Source organism: Dermacentor variabilis, chromosome 4 (assembly GCF_050947875.1).
Source record: "Dermacentor variabilis isolate Ectoservices chromosome 4, ASM5094787v1, whole genome shotgun sequence".
Classification (NCBI taxonomy): Eukaryota; Metazoa; Arthropoda; class Arachnida; order Ixodida; family Ixodidae; genus Dermacentor; species Dermacentor variabilis.
Genome location: NC_134571.1, coordinates 127,253,709 through 127,274,048, shown reverse-complemented (window position 1 = coordinate 127,274,048; position 20,340 = coordinate 127,253,709). Strand labels below are relative to the sequence as shown.

The following is a 20,340-nucleotide window of genomic DNA, read 5'->3' as shown; positions in this document are numbered from 1 at the left end:
GGCATTCGCCCGTACTACTTGCTAAGGAGCCCGCAAGGCAACTACAGGGAAAGCGTACAGGTAACGCGAAGCCCTGCTGTCACACGCATATAAACACAGCTTATGGTTACGGCACCAAAACATTTTTTGAGTCAATTTACCAACCATGAAGCATTTAACAGGATGGCAAGCAGACGACGAGCAGACGATGTGGCGCGGATGAGCACATATCAAGGGGCAGTCGGCTTTCCTTCCTATTGGTTATTAATTCTTGTAGCTTCCACAGAGCTGCAACCACCTTGCGAGATGGAGTATAGATGCCAGTTACCGCGAATGCCCCCCCCCCTTTTTTTTTCCAAATACATCTGAAGTCTTCAAATAAGACCTTGCCTTCAAAAACAGGCTTTTTGCTCGGGCGTATAAGATATGCAGGGTGTCCCAACTGTCATGCACCAAGATGTTAAAGTATGCAAATGCCACGTAGCTGGAGAGAACCAAGGTAATGTTGTTTGTCGTGGCTTGGACATACTTGGGACTATATTTCTTACATTCTGCCTAATTACATAATTAGTCTTGATTAATCACTCAACTTCTCAAATATTGTAATTAGATGAAAAATGTCAATGAGAAAATTGTAGATCAAACATGAAAAATTTCCGATAGAGCTTTCTGGTGCTCAACACGCGCTACATAAAAAGTGTTCCGCCGAGCGTGATAGTTAGGACGAGCAGAAGTTTCCATGGGGCCGCTGGCTCGATGCTGCTATGGTGCGGGCGAAACCATCCATAGATGACTGCCGAAACATGTATACCATGCGCATCAACCGCACATGCGGTGCGTAACTCTGCAGCTTTATTCAGGTGAAGAGACGGGGAAACGGCGGCGTTCAGGGCGTCTCTCCGACCACGCTTCGTATCCAGTCAGTGCGCGTCGACACCCTGGCGAAGACGCCGGGCTGCTTGGGGGCGGCACACTTGACTCCCCAGGACGTGACGCCGGCGAGCACGTAGCGGCCGTCGGCGCGAGGACACTGCAGCGGTCCCCCGGAGTCACCCTGCGTGCAGGAAAACGTGTTGCTCTGGTGTTCGTTATCACTTCGTAGGTCAGAGCGCTCGAACGGTTGGTTATATAATTAAATGGCTAGCTTGTCGGGACCCCAGCGCAGAGACGTCGAGCTCTCACAACTTCGACATCGGCCTGTCCTTTACTATTATTATTATTATTATTATTATTATTATTATTATTATTATTATTATTATTATTATTATTATTATTATTATTATTATTATTATTATTATTATTATTATTATTATTATTATTATTATTATTGAAGAGGTGTCGAGCTACAAGTGGTGCATCCAACCGGTAGGCGGCCTAAAGGACGCGATGCGCAGCCGTCTGTTCTGGCGTTTGCCAATTAATTCGAGCCCTTATTCCGGTTGTAGATCCTCCTCCTCGTAGCGCGCCTTCAACTCGCAATAAACTTTTTTGCCTTTCTCATTCCTCGTTTAGGCCTGATGGCCATTCCGTCGAAAAAATTCGATATTTATTCCATCACTTAATTAAGAGTACGAGACCGCGCTGTCCTCTTCTCGTGGATATATATGGACCTCTCAGAGCGAGCAGGTTGCAGTGACCTGCAACCAATTCCCGGTAAATGCAATGACATGGGTGCTAACAGCACCTGCAGTAACAATAGAGCCTTAAAGTTCAAAATATAACGAAATGTTGAACTCCGATGAGTACGCGAGTCATCGCTACGTTCTTCCCACACAGGCGCGACTGCCACTCTCGAGCAACTTCATTTTCCATAGCAGCGAACTTAAACGTGAAATAATCAAGCGGTTATTGTCGCGAGTTTTCTTTCTTCGCCGCAAATAAAACAAAGGTGAGCGATCGCTCGGTCACATGCAACAATTTTCGCTCACGCGTACTCGAATAAATGTTAGTCTGCTCTATAATTAACCAGAAGACCATTCCCAAGTTATCTGACCAGCACTGGCGATAAGAATGACGTGGTCGGACGCAACTACCGTAGTCGGAGCAAGTCGCAAACATGCATTTTCTGCGCGCGCCCAAGCGCATATTCCCGAAAGAACTTGTTGCACATCACAAGTTAACGACTACAACGGGCGCATGGCCTTAACAGCCTTACAAATCAACCGCTGCAAAGACTAGAATATAAAAGGTAAAACCAAACATCAGGCTGCTACATTCGTCGTCCTCAGCCGCTAAACTTGCACGCCTATTAAGATTGAACTGCAGACAGAGAGGTTTACGCTGTCTCTGCAGCTTTTGCCAAAGCCTTGTGTTGTCTAACCACTCACTGCTCCTCATGGTGGCCGAAATGGCGGACGTATGAGTCGTGCCTGCGGCCGCCGTGGTCAGTGTATAAGCAAGCAAGCAAACGCCGTTCAGAATGTGCCTGATGGCGGGCGCTGTCACGTGACCAGATATGGCGGCGCCTATGGGTATAGTGCCGTAAGCGGTCTTTAGGGATGCGATCTTGTACGCGTTCCAAAATAGAACGGAGGCGGGTCGTTCCACCGAGCCGCACACGATTGGTCAATTTGAACCGTGACGAACGCCATGGCGTCAATTGTGACGTGATATCTGCTGTCAATCAGTCCGTGTCGTCTGCTATCGGACGAACGCTACGGAATCGACCGCCTCTTTCGCGACGTAAAGAACGGACCGCCTCCGTTCGATTTTGGGACGCGTACAAGATCGCACGCTAGATGTCGGCCGTCCTATAGAAAATGAACGGCAGCGTCGTCGGCTTCTAAACGCTGGTCTAGATAAGTATTTACTTTTTAAATCACGCCGAAGCTGCAGGGCTTATAACTGCAGAATTTCCTTATTAACCTTCTTTAAATGGCACCTTTGCAGTCGGGCTGCGGATCTGTCAGATAATGCGCAAATCCTCAGTCCATGGCTTCAGAGATTCTCAATGCGCCGCGGGCGCCGCCTTATCTCGGAGGTCAGGCAGAGATGCCGCACTGGTGCTCAATGTTCCGATATTGTGCCTAGAATACAGCTCCGGACTCCGGGTCACTTACAGCGAGCGGTAATGGCGTCGTTTTCTTCTCTTCTTTAAGTTTGGAAATCAGGGACCTCGATTGTTGCGAACTTTCGTAACGGATTCATTAGTATTTCAAACTCTATAACCTTGGATAAGTGGACAATTATGTGATATGACAAGGAGTTTCAGTTTCGACGATTCAAAAGATATGAAAATCCTCCATACGGAACTTCTCAAATGTTTACGTCCTTTCAGACACGCCAATGTCCTTCCTTGTTAACTGAATATAGTTGGCGCGACCCAGTGTCGGTATTGCCCCCAGTTCACAGGTTCTCATGCTACGCATGAACGACGGCCATGAGATGCAGCATTATGGCACCCCATCGAGAGGTGATCATCCACCTACATTGCCTTATTTTAACTACACCTCCATACAAATCAGTGTGATGGGGCGCACTGCACAATCTTACACGCCCGCCGCACGCCCGCGCAACAGCCACCATTCCTGTAACGCGCCTCTGTGTGATCGGCCCGCCCTTGACTTTTATGGTACGCTGCCTCCGAGATTTACGCCATTGCGAGAGCACATATTGTGTGGGCTCACGTCATCAGCCAGCCCACGCCGTTACACTTAATCCGAAGTAGGCGCTTCTCACAACGCGTCGACGCCTTGAATTTCGCAGCAGCAGAGTGATCTTTGCAATGCTAATGCAATAAAAGAGAGAAAATTCTTGTAGCTGGATGCGCCAAGCGAGCGTGACTTCTTTATTAGCATATCAGTCGTTCTCTGATCGAGTGTACCCAATGGCCAGTTTTGAGCGTACAGCGCAAACTTAGGCACAAGACGTTTATGCCGTTGTCTCCTGTGCTCTGTATAGCGCTTAGGAGGCAGAGAAAGCTCCCATTTAAACACAGCAGGACTCGATGCTTGATTGTACGGTCTGGCATAGATACAAGAACGGCCGTGAAAGTCCGGCGCGATCGTGGGGAAGAACAAGGAAGTGGTGCGTTGCCGTCCAGCGATCGGAAATCTATACGCCCGTGGGAAACTTGCTTTATGAATCGCTGTTAGTGCGGATCGACGCAAGCACCAAACGGTGTTCTGCAGCCGATGTGCACGAATCCATAGGGTGCCCCGATGCAGCGCGTCGCCGTACGGCGTCGCGCTACATCGCGGCACCCTATAGCCCGAATATTCTTACGCGAACCACCTGGCTCGAGCTCAGGCGGTACGCGAGAATCGGAGGCGAGGGTCAGATGACGAAGCTGAACGACGACGATACAGCGACCACGACGGCATCGCGAACACGAGCCTACATCCAGCATCTCAGTCGGTAGGCATCGCTAAAGCACCTCCATACACGTTTTCGCCGACCAGCCAAAGTGGCGTTGACGTGTGGATGGAGGGGCTTTAGGCACCGCCAGCACCCCGGTGGGCGAGGCCAGACGGATAGAAAGACACGCACAAAACGCCTGAAGTTCGCAGAGAAAGCGTAGCATTAAAAAAGAAAAAATTCCGCCTTTCTTATGACGCAGCAAATAATTGAATAGGGCAACGGCGTACTTCTCGGCTCAGCAGGAAAGCTCAGCTTCCGCTCATAGAGGAATACCTGACACACGGAGCGGCCACCTTCCTCAGGTCCAGCGCAGATCATCGTCTCCTCGTTGACTTCGTTGAAGCGCTCGTAAAACTCACGACACGTAGTGTGCTTCAGCACGGGCACGTCGGCTTTCTGCAGCTTGGCCGGGATCCTGCCTCCTTCGGATCCTGCGAGCACCATATACAGAGGCAAGGGTTTCTTTTTTTTCTCTAATTAGCTAAATGTAGCTGCTTGGGTGTCTGTTGCGAAACTAGTGAATACGGTGAGTCGAGGATGCCTTTTCACCATGTCTGTTCACGATAAAGCGACTTGGGCATGGAGTCACATCGCTAAACAGAGTGTTGCGGCTAAATAGCGCCAGGCTTTAAAAAAAAAGAATCTGAGTGTACCTAAACACTTATGAGTTATGAATGCGAAATCATTAATGTCCAATTGAATGTGCCTTAGTGGTCCTTCGAGTTATGAACTCCTCGCAGACAAGCGAGCGCGTTGATACGCTTGACGCGTTTTGATTTGGCCTTACCGAGGCGCACTTAGAAGGACGCAGGCGAGATCTTGCGCGGGCAAGGAACGTGCGGATAACACAGGCTTCCGAGAGCGAGAGCAAGGGTGACATGGCCTCGCGGCGATGGCCTCTCCCCTCACGCAGCACCTGGCGCGCTATCGACGCAGCAGGTGTTCCCTTTCGCCCGCTCTGCTCCAGCGCCCATACCGTGGCGCCGCAGCCAATGGGAATTTACCTGCCGTTTCGCTAGACGACAGACGCAGGGCCATTTAGCTCAATGGGCCATTGACGCATTCGCATCAACAAAAAGAAAAAAAAAAGTGAAAAAAATATGAGATAAAGCGCATACGCGTATAGAACAAACGGAGTATTGATGACTGTTTCTTCAGCAAACACAAGTATCTTCTTATTTTAAGCTTATAAGCTGTAATTAGATAAAATTAACTTCCAAAGGATTGACTTAAACGCTAAATCTCCGATGGTCGTATTCTGACCATGTGTTCGAATTATGTTTGAAGGCGCAAAATTGCACAAGACTTTACTTCTCGCGTTTGCGCGACGATTGTGCGCATGTGTGAACTGAATAAAGGGAAAATCAGACATCCACCCTTTCGTAGCGATTGCTACAAAGGAAACCCATACGGGTTCCTCGAAAGAAAAGCCTCATAGTTGAAGAAAAATTCGTCCTGGTCCGGGACTCGAATCCGGGACCACCGCCTTTCCGGGGCAGCCGCTCTACCATCTGAGCTAACCAGGCGGCTAGGAGATGGCAGGGCGAAATCGAATTTGTCGACAACACGAAGCAAAGGCAAGAGTTTGACGTAGTAGTTCTGCGGAAACCCGCAAGGTGGAGAGAAGTAAGGAATAAAGGGAAATTCAGACATCCACCAGTTCGTAGCGATTGCTACTGCGCGAAAGACACGTGGGAACTATTGTATATTCTCGAGATCTGCTCCTCCCATACGTGCTACACTGTACAACGTTGGAGGCGGCGCTTTGGTCCGTTTGTCCTATATAGTCGAGCTGCACTGCATGCGCGGTATAGGCAGCGCATGAATACTCCTGAATGAGCTACATCGCCCTTCGGTTTTCGGGGTGCCGCTTTCAAAATCTTTTGGCAACGAAGCGAAGCGCGTCGTCCTCCTCGGCATTTACAAAAACACACATTTCTGTGGCGCAAGAGATGGCAAGATCGAACAGCAAAATGTCCCCACATTTCTCTTCGGGGACTTCTTAATTGGGTGGGGCAAACGCGAGAAGCTCTCGCCAAACTTGCTGCGCGGAAGCGACTTGTAACGTATTCTCTTTTTTTATATTTCTCGTGCTCTCTTTGGAACCTCGTTGAAAGGAAAGCCCGATAGCTAGTTTAAGGAAAAGGATTCAACTGGCTATTTCTGAATAGCTCTACTTCTTCATTAAAGATTTTGCGTTTAAGTTAATAGTTTAAAAATTTGTCAAGTATCGGTAATGAAGGCCTGAAGCTTATAGTAAAAATATGAGTTGCTCAAGAGTATATTCAATAATACAGTGCACTTACTGGTTGTATTCACCTATAGCGTCCGCCCATTTTCATCTAAGAGGGAGCTTTATAGCTCGGGGCCAACTCGTATTTCCCTAGTCAAATACATGTAAAACGCAAAAATGTTTTCGTGAAGCAAGCGCTGGACCGATTTGAACGAAATTCGTTGCCTCTGAGAGATGAAAGTCAATTCTATTGACTCTATGGGTGGCAGGATCTTGAGTTAAAGCCTGGAATTTTCTACAAAAAGTTCTCAGTATAGGTAAGTTTTAAAAATTTGTCGTATAAAGTTTCCAAATACTTTCTTAACTTAGTTTACCTTGTGCTCTGAACGTGCAGAAGAAAATGGGGTTAGAAAGAAAAAAAAGCTGCTCATTAGTCAGCCTAACAAAGTACTCACCCCCCCCCCCCCCCCCCCCGATCGCAAATCCGTAATGCCCCGGTCACACTATAGAGGAAAAACGCGCGCCACGGAAGCTGCAGCTTCTTCGTGTCGCGCTGCGGACAGCGGAGACCAATGAGAGCGGCCTCTTCAGTGACGTACACGCGGGAGGTTGTTGCCATGTGGGCATTACTATCGCATTACTAATATACTGTCGTAAAGGAAGGCCCAAGAACAAGATATCACTCAACAAAAGAGACTACCGAGAAAATGCGCTCGTGTTGTCGTCCCATCTTAATGTCCTTGTCCCGCTCGTGCTGTTTTTCGCTGTGACACCTTACCATAGGCGCTATAACGAAAAACTATTCCAAACTTTTCTATTCCAATTCTGCAATCAACCCTCCGCGATTGGTCAAAAACATTTTTGGACCACCCCCACTTCACCTGTCTGTCACGCGACGTCACGAAAACCGCGATAGCTCCCCACCTGATATGACGTGCACACACTGTTTATGCATGATTTGACCGAAAAAAGAAGAATAGTTATTTCTGATTCGACGCCTTTTCGCCATTAGCCACCGGCTATTGGTCAAAAGTTTTCGGGCTGCACCCACTTTACCTGCCTGTCACGCGACGTCACAAAACCGCAAAAACTCACCGCGTCAAAGTGACGTGTACGCATTAAAAATGCATTAATACGCCGAACAAAACAGAATTTTGTTCTGAATAGCTGCAAGCTGCCCCGTTCCGAAAGGAATAAAAGGTGGCTGCCGCCGATCGCTCAGGCGCTGGCTACTCGCACCTGCCGGAGAGCATGGGTTTATTTGCGTGTAATAAAACTTCTTGCGCGGCTGTGTAAGGTTTTCGAGCACTTTCGACACGTTTACGACCTCATTCTGCCAACTCTTCTTTGCTGAGGATCCGTTTTAGCGTCATTCTTAAGCTTCCGTTGCATGCCGTCACGATTTTCGGCCAGCCACCGCAAGCTAAGTAAGGGAGAGCGGACCAATCGCAGACGCCGGCGCTACCTTCTTCATCCTGTTATCGACTTTCAGTGCAGTGGCTCGGCCCTATCGAATCCCTCCCCACTTGAGCGTGCTCCTCGCCTCTTGTCAGCCAATTAGATAAGACAAGCCGCACAGTGTAGGCAATGTTATTCGTTTTTCAAGCAAACAAAAGTGACCTCCTATGAACGAGGAGAACGCCTGATTGGTGTGTTCAGACAACCCTGCGAGTGACCGCCCGGTACTTGCGTCGGCGTTTACGCAAATTTGACGTCAGGAGAATGGAATAAAAACATATTGGAATAGTTTTACGTTATAGGGCCCCATCTCTCCCAGCTGACGATCCTTATATCCCGTGTGTTCTGTCTACTTCGTACACTTAAAAAAAGAAGCCAGGAATAGGGACTCGAATTGCGTCTGGACGGATGAATTATCCGCCCAGGCGGACGTCATTTGCAAGAAAAGCAAAAAAACAATAATTTGCTAATTAATCTAATCGTACTAATTAACTTCCCAGTCGCCATCTTATTTTTACGGCACGCGCTTATATTGCGAAGTCGAAGAGAATCGTCATCTTTCGTATCTGCACATATCAAAATGCCCATGTGGAGCAAAATAACTGGCTTCAAGTTATTCGTTCAATTCGCACGATTACGCGCGCCGCACCGATGTACGCGGCCCTTCTGTTCAACCCCTGCGCGACGTAAAAGCGCGGCGTAAAATAAAGCTGCATGCCTTCGCACTTTCCTCATCCCCACTGGATGCATAGTCATTTCAGCAGCTGGGTCGAGACAGACCCGCTTCATCGCGCCGTGTAGGCAAGCTTCATTTTGTCCATGTTATTTTGTCCATTTTGTCCATGTTATACGTCAAAACTTTCAAATATATACAAGTGCCGTAAAGGTCGTAACTAAGAAGATGAATAAAGCAATTATTAAACGGATTGCGTTGCTTTTTCTTTGCAAATGATGTCCTCGTGGGCAGGTAACTTATTTGTAGTGACGTGATTCGAGTAGGTTTTGAAAGCCTTAAAAAAGAAAGCATTAAATAAAACTGCATAACGAAGTTACCATTTCAGTTGAGAGGCGGTGCTACCTTCCACTTGTTTGATCGATTCGTTTTAACGGCACAAATCATACGGGATGCCGTATATAGTACGGGGCTCCGAATTAATTTTGATCACCTGGCGGTTCTTTCACACGCACCAATGAAGGCGCGACACACGAACGTTTCTTTTTTTTCATCGGAATGCGGTCGGTTATCGCACCCGCGACCTCGTGCCGAGCAACGGAACGCCTCTGCGGTCCCTCGCACCACCTCAGCTGGTACCGTTTCACTTGTGCCGCTTGCCTCCGCGGCTCAATCTAGATGCTGAACCTCACGTAGCAAAAGTTAACAACAGGGAAGAACGCCTTAAAGAAAGCGCGCACATTACGTCTCAGCTAATGAGTGTGCAGCGTGTTTTCTCCATAGATTGGGGGCCCGATGGGGTGAAATATACGTGTACACGAATACACTGACTGTCCTTGGTGAGCCCCCATCCGCTGATGGTGCAGTTCTGTCCCTCGAAGCTCTCGTCCTGCTTGGGCAGGCAGACGGGCATGAGGTGGCTGTGCTTCCCTTCGAAGTCCAGTGGAGTCCTCAGCTCCAGAAGAGCGTAGTCATTGTCCATGGTGTTCGTGTCCCACCGCGGATGCTTGATGATCTGCGCAGAAGGGTGCGAGATAACTTTGCTCGGTGCCTCTCATATACTGTTGGGACATAGTTTCTGTTTTACGAATGACTACAATTGTCAGTGGCTAAATGTTAGCCGCGCGCAATGCCACGCGAATTGCAGTTTCAACTTAGATAGGGAAATAGAAATACATGTGGGCAATTTCTGCACGGACCCCCGACAAAATTTAAGCCTGGCTCCTTGACTTTACGTAGCGTGTGTGTATACACAGGGTGTCCCAACTATCATGCACCAAGAGTTAAAGATATGCAGATGCCACGTAGCTGTGCAGAACCAAGGTAATGTTGTTTGCGTCGCTCGGAGATAGATTATTTTCTGCCTTCCGCCTGACTACATAATTAGCCTTAATTAATTAATCAACTTCTGAAATATTATAGATAGGTGAAAAGTGTCAAAGAGAAAATTGTAGAGCAACATAAAAAGCACCCGATACAGGTTTCTGTTGCTCAATACGTGCTACATAAAAGCGTTTTTTCCAAGCGTGAAAGAAGCCCTCGAATACACGCAAAGTGCCTCGAGCGGCCAGTCGCGTGGCCGAGGTAGTTCTGGTTGGCTACCCTGCACGGGGCGAGAGGGGGAGGGGGATAAAACGAAAAACAAAGGGCAGAAGAGGAGAGAATAAAGGGAGACGAGCACGCACATAGCTACCACGTACAATTACACAGGTAGCAGGCAGCGCTCTTAGAGTCTACTACGGAGCTCGTGGGTTCGAATCCCACGTTGGCCGCCTCGTTTTAGAAAGACGAGTATGGTAGCCTATAGTGCGAAATAAACTCTCGACTACACAATATAGACGCGCGGAAGCGTTTATATACTTTCAGCCAGCTCGACTGCAGCTGCCGCTGTGGCAGTAGTATCGTTTTAGCGGCGTGTAAAGGCTGGTGCCCGCCAGAACCTAAACGGCGCCCTACCTGCCTCACGAAGATGACGTCATCGGTGTCGTCTTTCCTGGTGATGTCTTGCTCCCCCACCGTAACGGCGAAGTCTGACGGGAACGTGAGCAACCTGAAGAAAACGCGGTCGTTTGACGGGAATGAAAGACTGTTTATTTTTTTCTCGTTGATCAATCAATCAATCAAATCAATCAATCAACCAATCAACCAATCAATCAATCAATCAATCAATCAATCAATCAATCAATCAATTTTACTTATAGAAATGCGTTCACATTACATAGATCAAAGGGATGAATTTTGAAGAGGAGGCCCATAAGCAGGCACGTACCCAGGATTTCTTTTTTTTTTGGGGGGGGGGGCTACCCAAGGTAACCTTTCTATGGAAATGAGGGGGGAGTTACCTTTTCTAGTACAAATGTGAATAATTCCCACCATTCGCCATAAAGACGCGTAAACCCGCAAAAGATAGTTGATGCAAGGTGTACCTCACAGGTACGCCTGTGAGATACACCGCTCCTTTACTTTGCAAACAAGGAACCTCATCAAATGGACTCGCGCACGACAGAAGCGCCGGAAGAACACCTCCAAGAAGAACTAAACAAGCGAAAGTGTAAAATAAAGATTTGTATTAGCGTTTTATGAATTAGCTCTGAAGAGTTATAGAGAAATATATATATTCGCGGAACAATCACAGCTCTTTTGGATCCCTCATTTACTGCTCTGCCAATTTAAGTGCCAAAACCGACTCGTGTTCTTATTTGGGAAGTTGCTTAACGATGCGTGGTCGCCAGTCTCGTACAACCGCGTAGAGCGCAGGACACTGCGGTTTTAGACGTACTGCGCCCACCACGGAAGGTTAGAAAAACGCCCATATTAGCACAGCAGGCTACGTCAGGCGGCTCGACTGATAACGCTAGAAGCGTCACTCAAAACACACGGAATTATTATCCGCTTCCGGCGGCGTTTTCTCTACTTCCTTTTTAAATAAGAAAGATCTTTATCCATAAATATTTTCACAAACAACGGTTAACTTGGTTAATTTGTGCTTCTCCTTCCTGTTTGGCTGTTGCCTTGGCTCTCTCCCTTAGCAGATCGCTTAATTTCTCAACCGAGGGTCCCGCTGCAGTCGTTTGACTTGGGGACCCTCGCCTGTATGTTACGAACAACAAACTATGTATATTGAATGAACAATAAACTGAAACTGAATCACGTACGCAAACGCAGTGCCTGATAGCATTTTCATTTGCTGCCGCGAGCGGCGCTGCTCACAGCGTCCTCGAGTAAGGTTACAGCTCATGTAAACGAATACAAAAATACTTTGGTGTATGGATAAACGAAGGCAATAGATATCTGTAGGCAAAAAAAAAAAAAAAAACTCCTTCCGACTCTTGTTTCCAGTTGCCAATTTTGCACGAAAAGTGCTATGGTTTCTTTCTTTGTTTTTATAACACTGTAACAATCCTTACGTACATGTAACCTGAAGTGTACTATTTCTGTGACTTTCTCTTGTTATTCATATTATTAGTGTTGTAAAATTGTGCATTGAACCTGTTTTATGTATTTCCATTTACTTGTTTTCATGTTCTTACCGTTCGGTATATAAACCATGAAATGTATGTATAATCATATGCCCACCTGCTATGGTCTCGATATGAGACTGGCAGTATTGTAAATAAATAAATAAATAAATAAATAAATAAATAAAATACAATTAGGGAAAAGCCATACGAGGTAACAAGTGACAGTCATATTGCTTATGGGTTTAACGGTTATTGCAGGGCCTGATGATGGACGCTGTTTCGCATTATTTCATTTTCCACCTCATCTAACCCATATCGCGGGTATAAGGTTCCGATGATCGGCCAGCGTCGCGGAGAGCCGTCACTCGAAGGAATATGGAGCAAGAGGAAAAGTTAAACGCAACTGGCTTTTTCTCCGGCCGCAACTCGTTCTACGAGCGTACACACCAGCTTACTAAGAACCGAATCCCTTTCCTGCTCCCTGGATCTGTCTAAACAAAGAAGGCTGAACTAACGATGCAACAGCAATGCGCGTGACCGTTGAATAAAGAAAATTAAATTATGGGGTTTATCGTGCCATAACCACGTTCTGATTATGAGGCACGCCGCAGTGGAGGACTCCGGAAATGTCGACCACCTGGGGTTCTTAAACAAGCACCTAAATCTAAGTACAGTGGTGTTTTCACATTTCGCCCCCATCGAAATGCGGCCGCCGTGGCCGGGATTCGATCCCGCGACCTCGTGCTCAGCAGCCCAACACCATAGCCACTGAGCAACCACGGCGGGTGACCGTTGAATAGGTGATGACAACTGGACTCATTACGAGTTAATCGCACAAGCACCGAATCGATGAGAAAACTATATCCTTCACACCCCAGGAGATGCCGATAACTACCGCCATCCAAAAGGAGTTTAAAAGTTGACGACCATTCCACTCTGTGAAGATGGAATTGCAGCGAGAGCTGACGACAGTCAAAGCTCTCAAACGAAAAGCAAAGTGCTGCACCTCCGCCGCGGGTCGACCCGAAGGTAGTGCAATGCCGGGCCTATCGGCGGCAAAGGTGAAGCAGGCGTTAAGCACTCCCCATACGTGAGCTGGTCCCAAAGATAGTGCAACACCGGGACAACCCCCGCCGGAGGTGAAGCAGGCTTTAGGCGCTCCCCAAACGTGGGCCGATCCCGACGGTAGTGCAATGCCGGGCCGACCCGCGGCAGAGGTGACGTAGGCATTAAGCACACCCCATACGTGGGCCTATCCCGACAAATGTGCAATACCGGGGCCACCCGCGGCGGAGGTGATGCAGGCGTTGAGCGCTCCGCAGACGTGGGTCCATCCCGAAGGTAGTGCAATGCCGGGCAGACCCGCGGTGAAGGTGAAGCAGGCGTTAAGCATTCCCCACAGGTGGGCCCACCCCGAAGATTTTGAAGGGCTGGTTCAGGTTCCACAGCCCACAGAGGTATGTGCCATTGAGCTTGGACCCTTTTTGCACATCACCAGGATCGGCCCACATGAGGATTTTTTTCTGTTGACGGACGCCGAAAAAACTACGGCAGGTTAGTCATATACAGCTTTCTCTGTAAAAGGCAGCAAAATGTTGACCGCCGAACAGATTGATTTGTCGGCGCTTTAGGAATGTTTCTGAAGAGTGGTGGCGTGGGCGGTGAGGCCCGGCACCTCCGGGCCCCCTTCTGGGTACGTGCCTGCCCATAAGTAACAAGTGCGTGTATGCGCGTGTGTGTGGTGGGGGGAGCAAGACAGGATGAGTTCCTATCAGAATTAGATAAAGCAAAATTTCAGCAAGCACAGGTCTGAACTGTCGTTACAAAATTGTACAAGTGGTCAAAAAGTACATAGACAAGAACATCAACTACAACGCATTTTTCATGAAGCTGATAATTACACTTATTAAGGCGAAGGAAGCAAGTACGTTTAAAGGATTAGCTAAAACAGCTTAAAGGAAACATTTTTAAATGTTTTCTATACAGATTGTTCCACATGGTTGTGTCACCACAAGGGGCTGTTTGTTTTCCGTAATTTGTAGTGACTTTCGGCAGGAGAAAGTTATGTGATAAAGCAAACCTCCTTGTATTTTTATTAGTGAATCGTTGAACTGAAGAAAGCACCAATGGAAGCTTGAAGGTAAATGGCCTTAAACAGCAAGACCATCAAACTAAATTTATATATGCAACCTGCCGTTTGCTTATGTACCCAGTTGGAGGAAACGAGGCTTAGCTTATGAAAGAGTCGATGGGCATAGTATTTCCACAAGCAGCGCTACAAAAAAGATTGGCTGTATGAATGAATGCGTGGTCAATTGAGGAAGTGTAGTAGTGTTGAAAACTAAACCAATTGTAATTATGGCTCGATCTTTTATGGAAACGTTAAGCGCTCGTCAGTTTTGGCGCGAAAGAATCTAAATTTAAGAGGAAATCATAGAAAAAGGTGTCCTCACGGGGAGATTGGACAGAAACAATAGGACGATTAAATATAGAGGCGTGCGCAAGGATCGACGGATATCATCAAAGGGGGGTGGTGGTGGGCAAACTTATATGGCAGAACAACAGATCAACAAACGGGACTAGTTGGTTCACGGTGTTCTTTTTTTTTTTTTTTGAGTATGCGCTCACTTGAAAGCACAACACGAACAACCGAAACAAACACAAAGGCGTACAGACAAAGCGCGACAAGCAACTGTTTATTTTTCCATAAGTTGACATAGTTACACAATAGCATACTCGTATAGCTTCTGGCTAACCTTCTTGCCTTTCATCTCCCTCCGTATCTCTAGATGAAGAGGTTTTATTGAAGAGAGAAAAGATCAAGGAGAGAGAGACCGAATTCTAGACTGCGATAAACGTAAATTATACCTAGTTAGCTCGAGCAAGTTTGGTGACTCGTTTTAAGGAGATGCCAATAAAGAGATTATTATCATCATTATCATCATAGCGGCACATTCGCCAGAACATCGCGCTCAGGGCAGTTGCAGGCGGAGGCAACGTTACTAGGCTGGCTTGGGCGGAGGTACCTCTGACCGGTTCCCTGCCGTGCTTTCATGCGCAATCTGGCCCCACCGCACGCTTGCCGTCCTATACCTCCTCTCCCACTCCGAAGAGGAGGAGAGTGAGTTGGCGCTGCTCTAGACACCTTTTTTCTGACGGCTGTTGCCGTTCGCCCGGCTAGCTCAGTCGGTAGAGCATGAGACTCTTAATCTCAGGGTCGTGGGTTCGAGCCCCACGTTGGGCGTCACCTTTTTTTTTCTCGTCTACGAATTTTTTTTCTGGTACGTCACATGTACACTGAAATTTAAAAAGAAAAAGGAAAGAGCGATAAAGAAGAAAGAAAAAACGCTCCTCACAGTCTTTAGAGTGCACGTTAAGGAAACGCAGGTGGTAAAAATTAATTTGGGGACCTCCCACATACTGCGTCATTCATAACCCAATGTGAAGTTTGTGGACGTTAAACACCACACATTTTTTTTTCAGACGTGCCTCTTGTTTTTGATCGAATCACCTTTCGATCGATTCACTCTCTTCTAACAAAAACTTAAATTTGTGTGCAGAAAATAAGAAGCCACCGAAGCAATGTAAGTCTCAGTGTGAGTTTTTATTTTCGTAATTTTTCCGCCCAAATCTGACTAACTGTTTATCCAACGAGCCCTTTATCGAATTTTTCTAGCTAAAGTATTCGCGACTTGGGTATAGTAACCCCAAAAGGCCGTTCGCAGCGCCTGTCTTCTAGATATGTAAGTGCGTTAAGTATTCTTTCATGTTAGTTCCTTTTATTTTTGTTTTGTTCATTTACAAGAAGAAACTTCTATAATCGTGGCATGTAAATAGCAAGTCCATCTCTACGACAAACAAAAAAGAAAGTTTACTACGGCGTCCGACCTTGCTGATGGCGTCACCGCCGGCCAGGATATATAATGGGGTACGATGACAATAAACGGGGGGGGGGGGCTTCTTGGTTAGGGGTTTGGACTGTTTGTTGTGTTCTTCCAACAGTGCGTCTGCCCCGACAAAGTGGCGGCAACGCTACAACAGGCAAGGACTAAATCAACAATAAGACACTACGCAACCTAGAAGCCATAGCGATAGACGCCTTGCTAGAATTTATCAATTATTGTTGGAAAACGGGCAAGATGTCGGCTGTGGGGAAACACGCTGATGTCGCCATGATTCCTAAGCCTGGAGAGCCCTTAGCCATACAGAAACTGAGGCCGATTTCGCGGGCCTCGTGCACGGGAAAACTATATGAACATATGGGGCTCAACAATCTTTCACCGTACCTGGAACACAACAGTCTTTTCCCAAACACGATTTTTGGCTTTCGGCCGCACCTATCAACGCAGGATAGCCTCCTTCTCACCAAGGATGAGGTAATAGATAAGGTAAGTAGGACCAACAAGACAGCCATCCTAACCTTAGACGTTGAGAGAGCTTTTGACAATGTCTCACATGAAGTGATACTGTGCACGTCAGCCGCTTCTGTTGCGGGGAGAGAGTTTGGAATTACATCAAGGACTTCCTATCCGACCGTACGGCAATAGTGGTTATAGGAAATCTGAGATATGAAAAAAAAAAGCAAGGTCCCGGCCAAAGGCACGCCCTAGGGCTCGGTAATTTCCCCTCTGCTCTTCAACCTGATATTGAGCACCCTACCGAACGTTCTCGGTGAAGTGTAGGGAATTCGACATGCCCTGTATGCGGATGACTTAACCATATGGACGCATGGGGGATGTGCAGGAAGACAGCAAAAAGCCTTACAGAAGGCAGCAGAGAGAACTGAAAGGTACCTGTGTGCTATATGGACTATCATGTTCCCTTGAGAAATCGGAACTCCTGATTCAGAAAAAAAGAACAAGACCGCGCCCATTCCCCCCCCCCCCTCCCAAGAGACTCCAGATCCTGCTGTAACGCTGAAAGGAATACACACCCGAAAGGTTTATACACTACGTATCCTTGGATTTCAGAAGGATGGAGCGGGGTTTGCCACAGTACACCGACTTCAAGAAACAATGACACAGGTTACACACATGGTGAAGACGGTCACAAATAGAAGACATGGATTAAAGGAACAAGATACCCTAAAATTCATACATTCATTGGTCATCAGCAGAATCACCTACGGTACAACGTACTTAGATATGAAGAATTGAGAAAGAGACAAGTTGAACCTACTGGTAAGACATACATATTGGCAATAGCACTATCACTCACTACGTCAACAGCCAAACTACTGAAACTAGGAGTGCACAATACCTGGGAAGAATTGGTGGAGGTTCACAGGTTCACAGGACCAAACAAATCGGAAGACTAAAACTTGCCGCTGCATGCAGGCAGAACTCTCCTCAGAAGACTTTTATACCACCTCGAACAAGAACACAACAGTCCACAACGTGCAGTCTCGACGCTCAGAGCAAGGATACACGTAGCACCCATACAAAAAAAAAAAAACGCACCCAGAATACAACAAAGAGAGAAGACAAACGAGAGCTACAGCGCTAAAAAAAGTGCTAAACAATGAAAACAACAAGGCAGAAATAATGTACACGGACGCCGCCAGATACAAGGCAGGGACACATGTTACTTGCGTAACCATGAAGCAGAAGGGATAGATAGCAGCCGCATCAGTAGTTGCTAAGGACATTGGGTTAGCCGAACAGGTCGCCATAGCAAGCGCCATACGGAGTTGCGGATAGGACGTGCCGGTCATCGTCGTCACAGACTCGCACGCCGCCTGTCGCCATTTTCGGGCAGGAAGGATTAGAAAGACCACACTCATTATCATCAAGAACCGAGACATCCCTGAAACGTACATTGTCTGGACCTCGGGACACGAATCCTTGGTGGGAAACCAAGTCGCTCGAGAACATGTACGCCGGGCAACCCCATCTAAACATCGTCTAGCGTCAGACCAAGACGAAATGATACAACGAAAATACTGCAACATTCCAGAACATTACAAGAAAAACAGGAGGGAATATTCGCCCAAGCTTAATAAAGAAGCCGTCATACTACGCAGACTTCAGAAAGGCAATAACTCCATGGCACTCTACTACATGCGATGTACAGCTCAAAATATACAAGTGACTGCTAATTCTGCTATACACCAAACACCCTTTACCACATGGTCTGGGAAAGCAAGAAGAAATCGCGGACAACGCCTATTGAAGCACCAACAAGAGACCAGTGGAAGGCCCAGCTGACAAGCCCCAAGACCTGAGGATGAGCTACGGCTGGTGAACAGGCCTAGGCTATCAGCGCAGGGCCACTGTTACCTGGAATAGGGTAGCCGCCCGCCTTCGGGCATTAGTAGCTTGGTCTCTGTATTTAAGTTTATTCACTCACTTACATGGCGTAGATATAGGTGCTGTTAACAAAACAGAAACGCGTCCGCGCATACAGAGTCACACGGTAACACTGTGCGAATACTCTTTGAGATATCACTCTCGCTGGCCACTCCGCGGCGCGACAGTCTGGGTGTATTGCGAATAGTATGTTGCCCATCTGTGCTTTATGTCCTTTCTCTTCGCGGCGCTGTATTGTGGCGCCATCTGGCATGTGCTTCACGAATGATGGTTCTTCTTACCGGCCTTTCTTGCTATTTTTCTGTTGTTTTTTGCATGGTTATACACATGACACACACAAGGCTTCAGACAAGCAACTTCGCGAATCAACCTGTACAAACACAAAGTATCGCGAGTGATAAACACTGACGGAAGGAGGTAATTAAGCATCGATGAATTTGGCTCACCCTGTGACGCAGTGCGCGGCGGTTAGCACGTAGCGGCTGTTGATGATGGAGCCTCCGCAGGTGTGGCCCCTATCCAGGTTGATCACGGGTATCATGCGGCGCAACGATATCTGCCAGGGAAACTCGAGCGGCCCTGCGTTCTCGCCACCCACAATCCTCTGCTGGTGCTGAGAGGAGCGACTGCGTCCTCCCCAGATCGCCGCGTTGTCCCACTCCGACCCCGCCGGAGCGCTCGGACCACGGACGCCACACCCTAGAAGGTGGACGAAAATTCGTGCGAGCGATGTAGCTGGCATCCACCCCACTATATAGCGCGGAGCTACTCAAAAGGCTGGCAGACTGGACAAAGTCTAGCTAACCTCCCTGCCTTTCCTTCCTTACTTGTGTCTCTCTATCTTTCTCTACTCAAGAGGTTTCCCAGAAAGAAAGCTGGGTAATAGAATAAGAAGTGGTGGTGTAGCGGTAAATGCAAGAGAAATGCGTCAGCGTTACGTCGCACATCTTAGGAGTCCTGGATCCATGATTTCAACTGTTTTCACCGCATTGCAAGGAACCACCGCGCTAGTTGCACTACATCTATTATATACTCCCTTCTAAGCTCTCCCATTCCATTTTTTACCTCTATCACGTGACCGGCTTACGGCACTTCACACACGTATAAACTTTCTTTTTTCATTTTGACATGCTGATGTTGACGCGTTAAAACTCGTCGTGGCATCGAACCCGCGCACCATTATTCGATTCATGGAACCACTACATTTCCGGCGCAGTTGCTCCTTCAAGTGAACTAATCAGGAGGCTAGCAGTTGGCAGCGCAAGGAAGAGGTACTTGACGATGTAAAGCACGGGAACGTCGAACAATCTGCACAAAAATCATGAGACTTCATGTCCCGAGGTAGCTGACGGGATACTAGAAACGCCACAATGACCTGCTGTGGGTTGATCTGCGCCGCTGGTTTTTTTTTTATTTCTTGTTTTTAACATGCATAGAAACCAGCCTTTCTACGAGCAACTGTGCCGGACGCACGGCTTTAGAAATGCCACAACATTGTGAACTTGTATATACGCATTTACTTCTCCTATCAGCATCCTCATTCATCAGCCGTTTTCCTTCCCGTCCTTTTGCCACAGTGTGGGGTAGCAGACCAGAGCAAGCTATAGGTACTGCCGACCTATCTGCTTTTCTGTAACTAATTCTCTATCTATCTATCTATCTATCTATCTATCTATCTATCTATCTATCTATCTATCTATCTATCTATCTATCTATCTATCTATCTATCTGTCTGTCTGTCTGTCTGTCTGTCTGTCTGTCTGTCGGTCTGTCTGTCTGTCTGTCTGTCTGTCTGTCTGTCTGTCTGTCTGTCTGTCTGTCTGTCTGTCTGTCTGTCTGTCTGTCTGTCTATCTATCTATCTATCTATC

The 20,340-nt window shown here is 47.4% G+C and overlaps 1 protein-coding gene and 1 non-coding gene across 2 annotated transcripts; one reads left to right on the top strand and one right to left on the bottom strand.

Annotated features, from left to right (window-relative positions):
- Positions 1-828: 828 nt before the first annotated feature.
- Positions 829-19,096, bottom strand: LOC142577936 (trypsin-7-like). The gene is made up of 5 exons (XM_075687373.1): positions 18,918-19,096; positions 10,659-10,752; positions 9,534-9,717; positions 4,612-4,769; positions 829-1,033 (listed from the first exon to the last, which is right to left on the bottom strand). Exons 1-5 carry the CDS (start codon positions 19,010-19,012, stop codon positions 866-868), a joined length of 699 nt encoding a protein of 232 aa, XP_075543488.1. The 5' UTR covers positions 19,013-19,096; the 3' UTR covers positions 829-865.
- TRNAK-CUU (transfer RNA lysine (anticodon CUU)) lies at positions 15,335-15,407 on the top strand. The gene has a single exon. It is a non-coding gene; the product is annotated as a tRNA-Lys (tRNA).
- Positions 19,097-20,340: the final 1,244 nt, after the last annotated feature.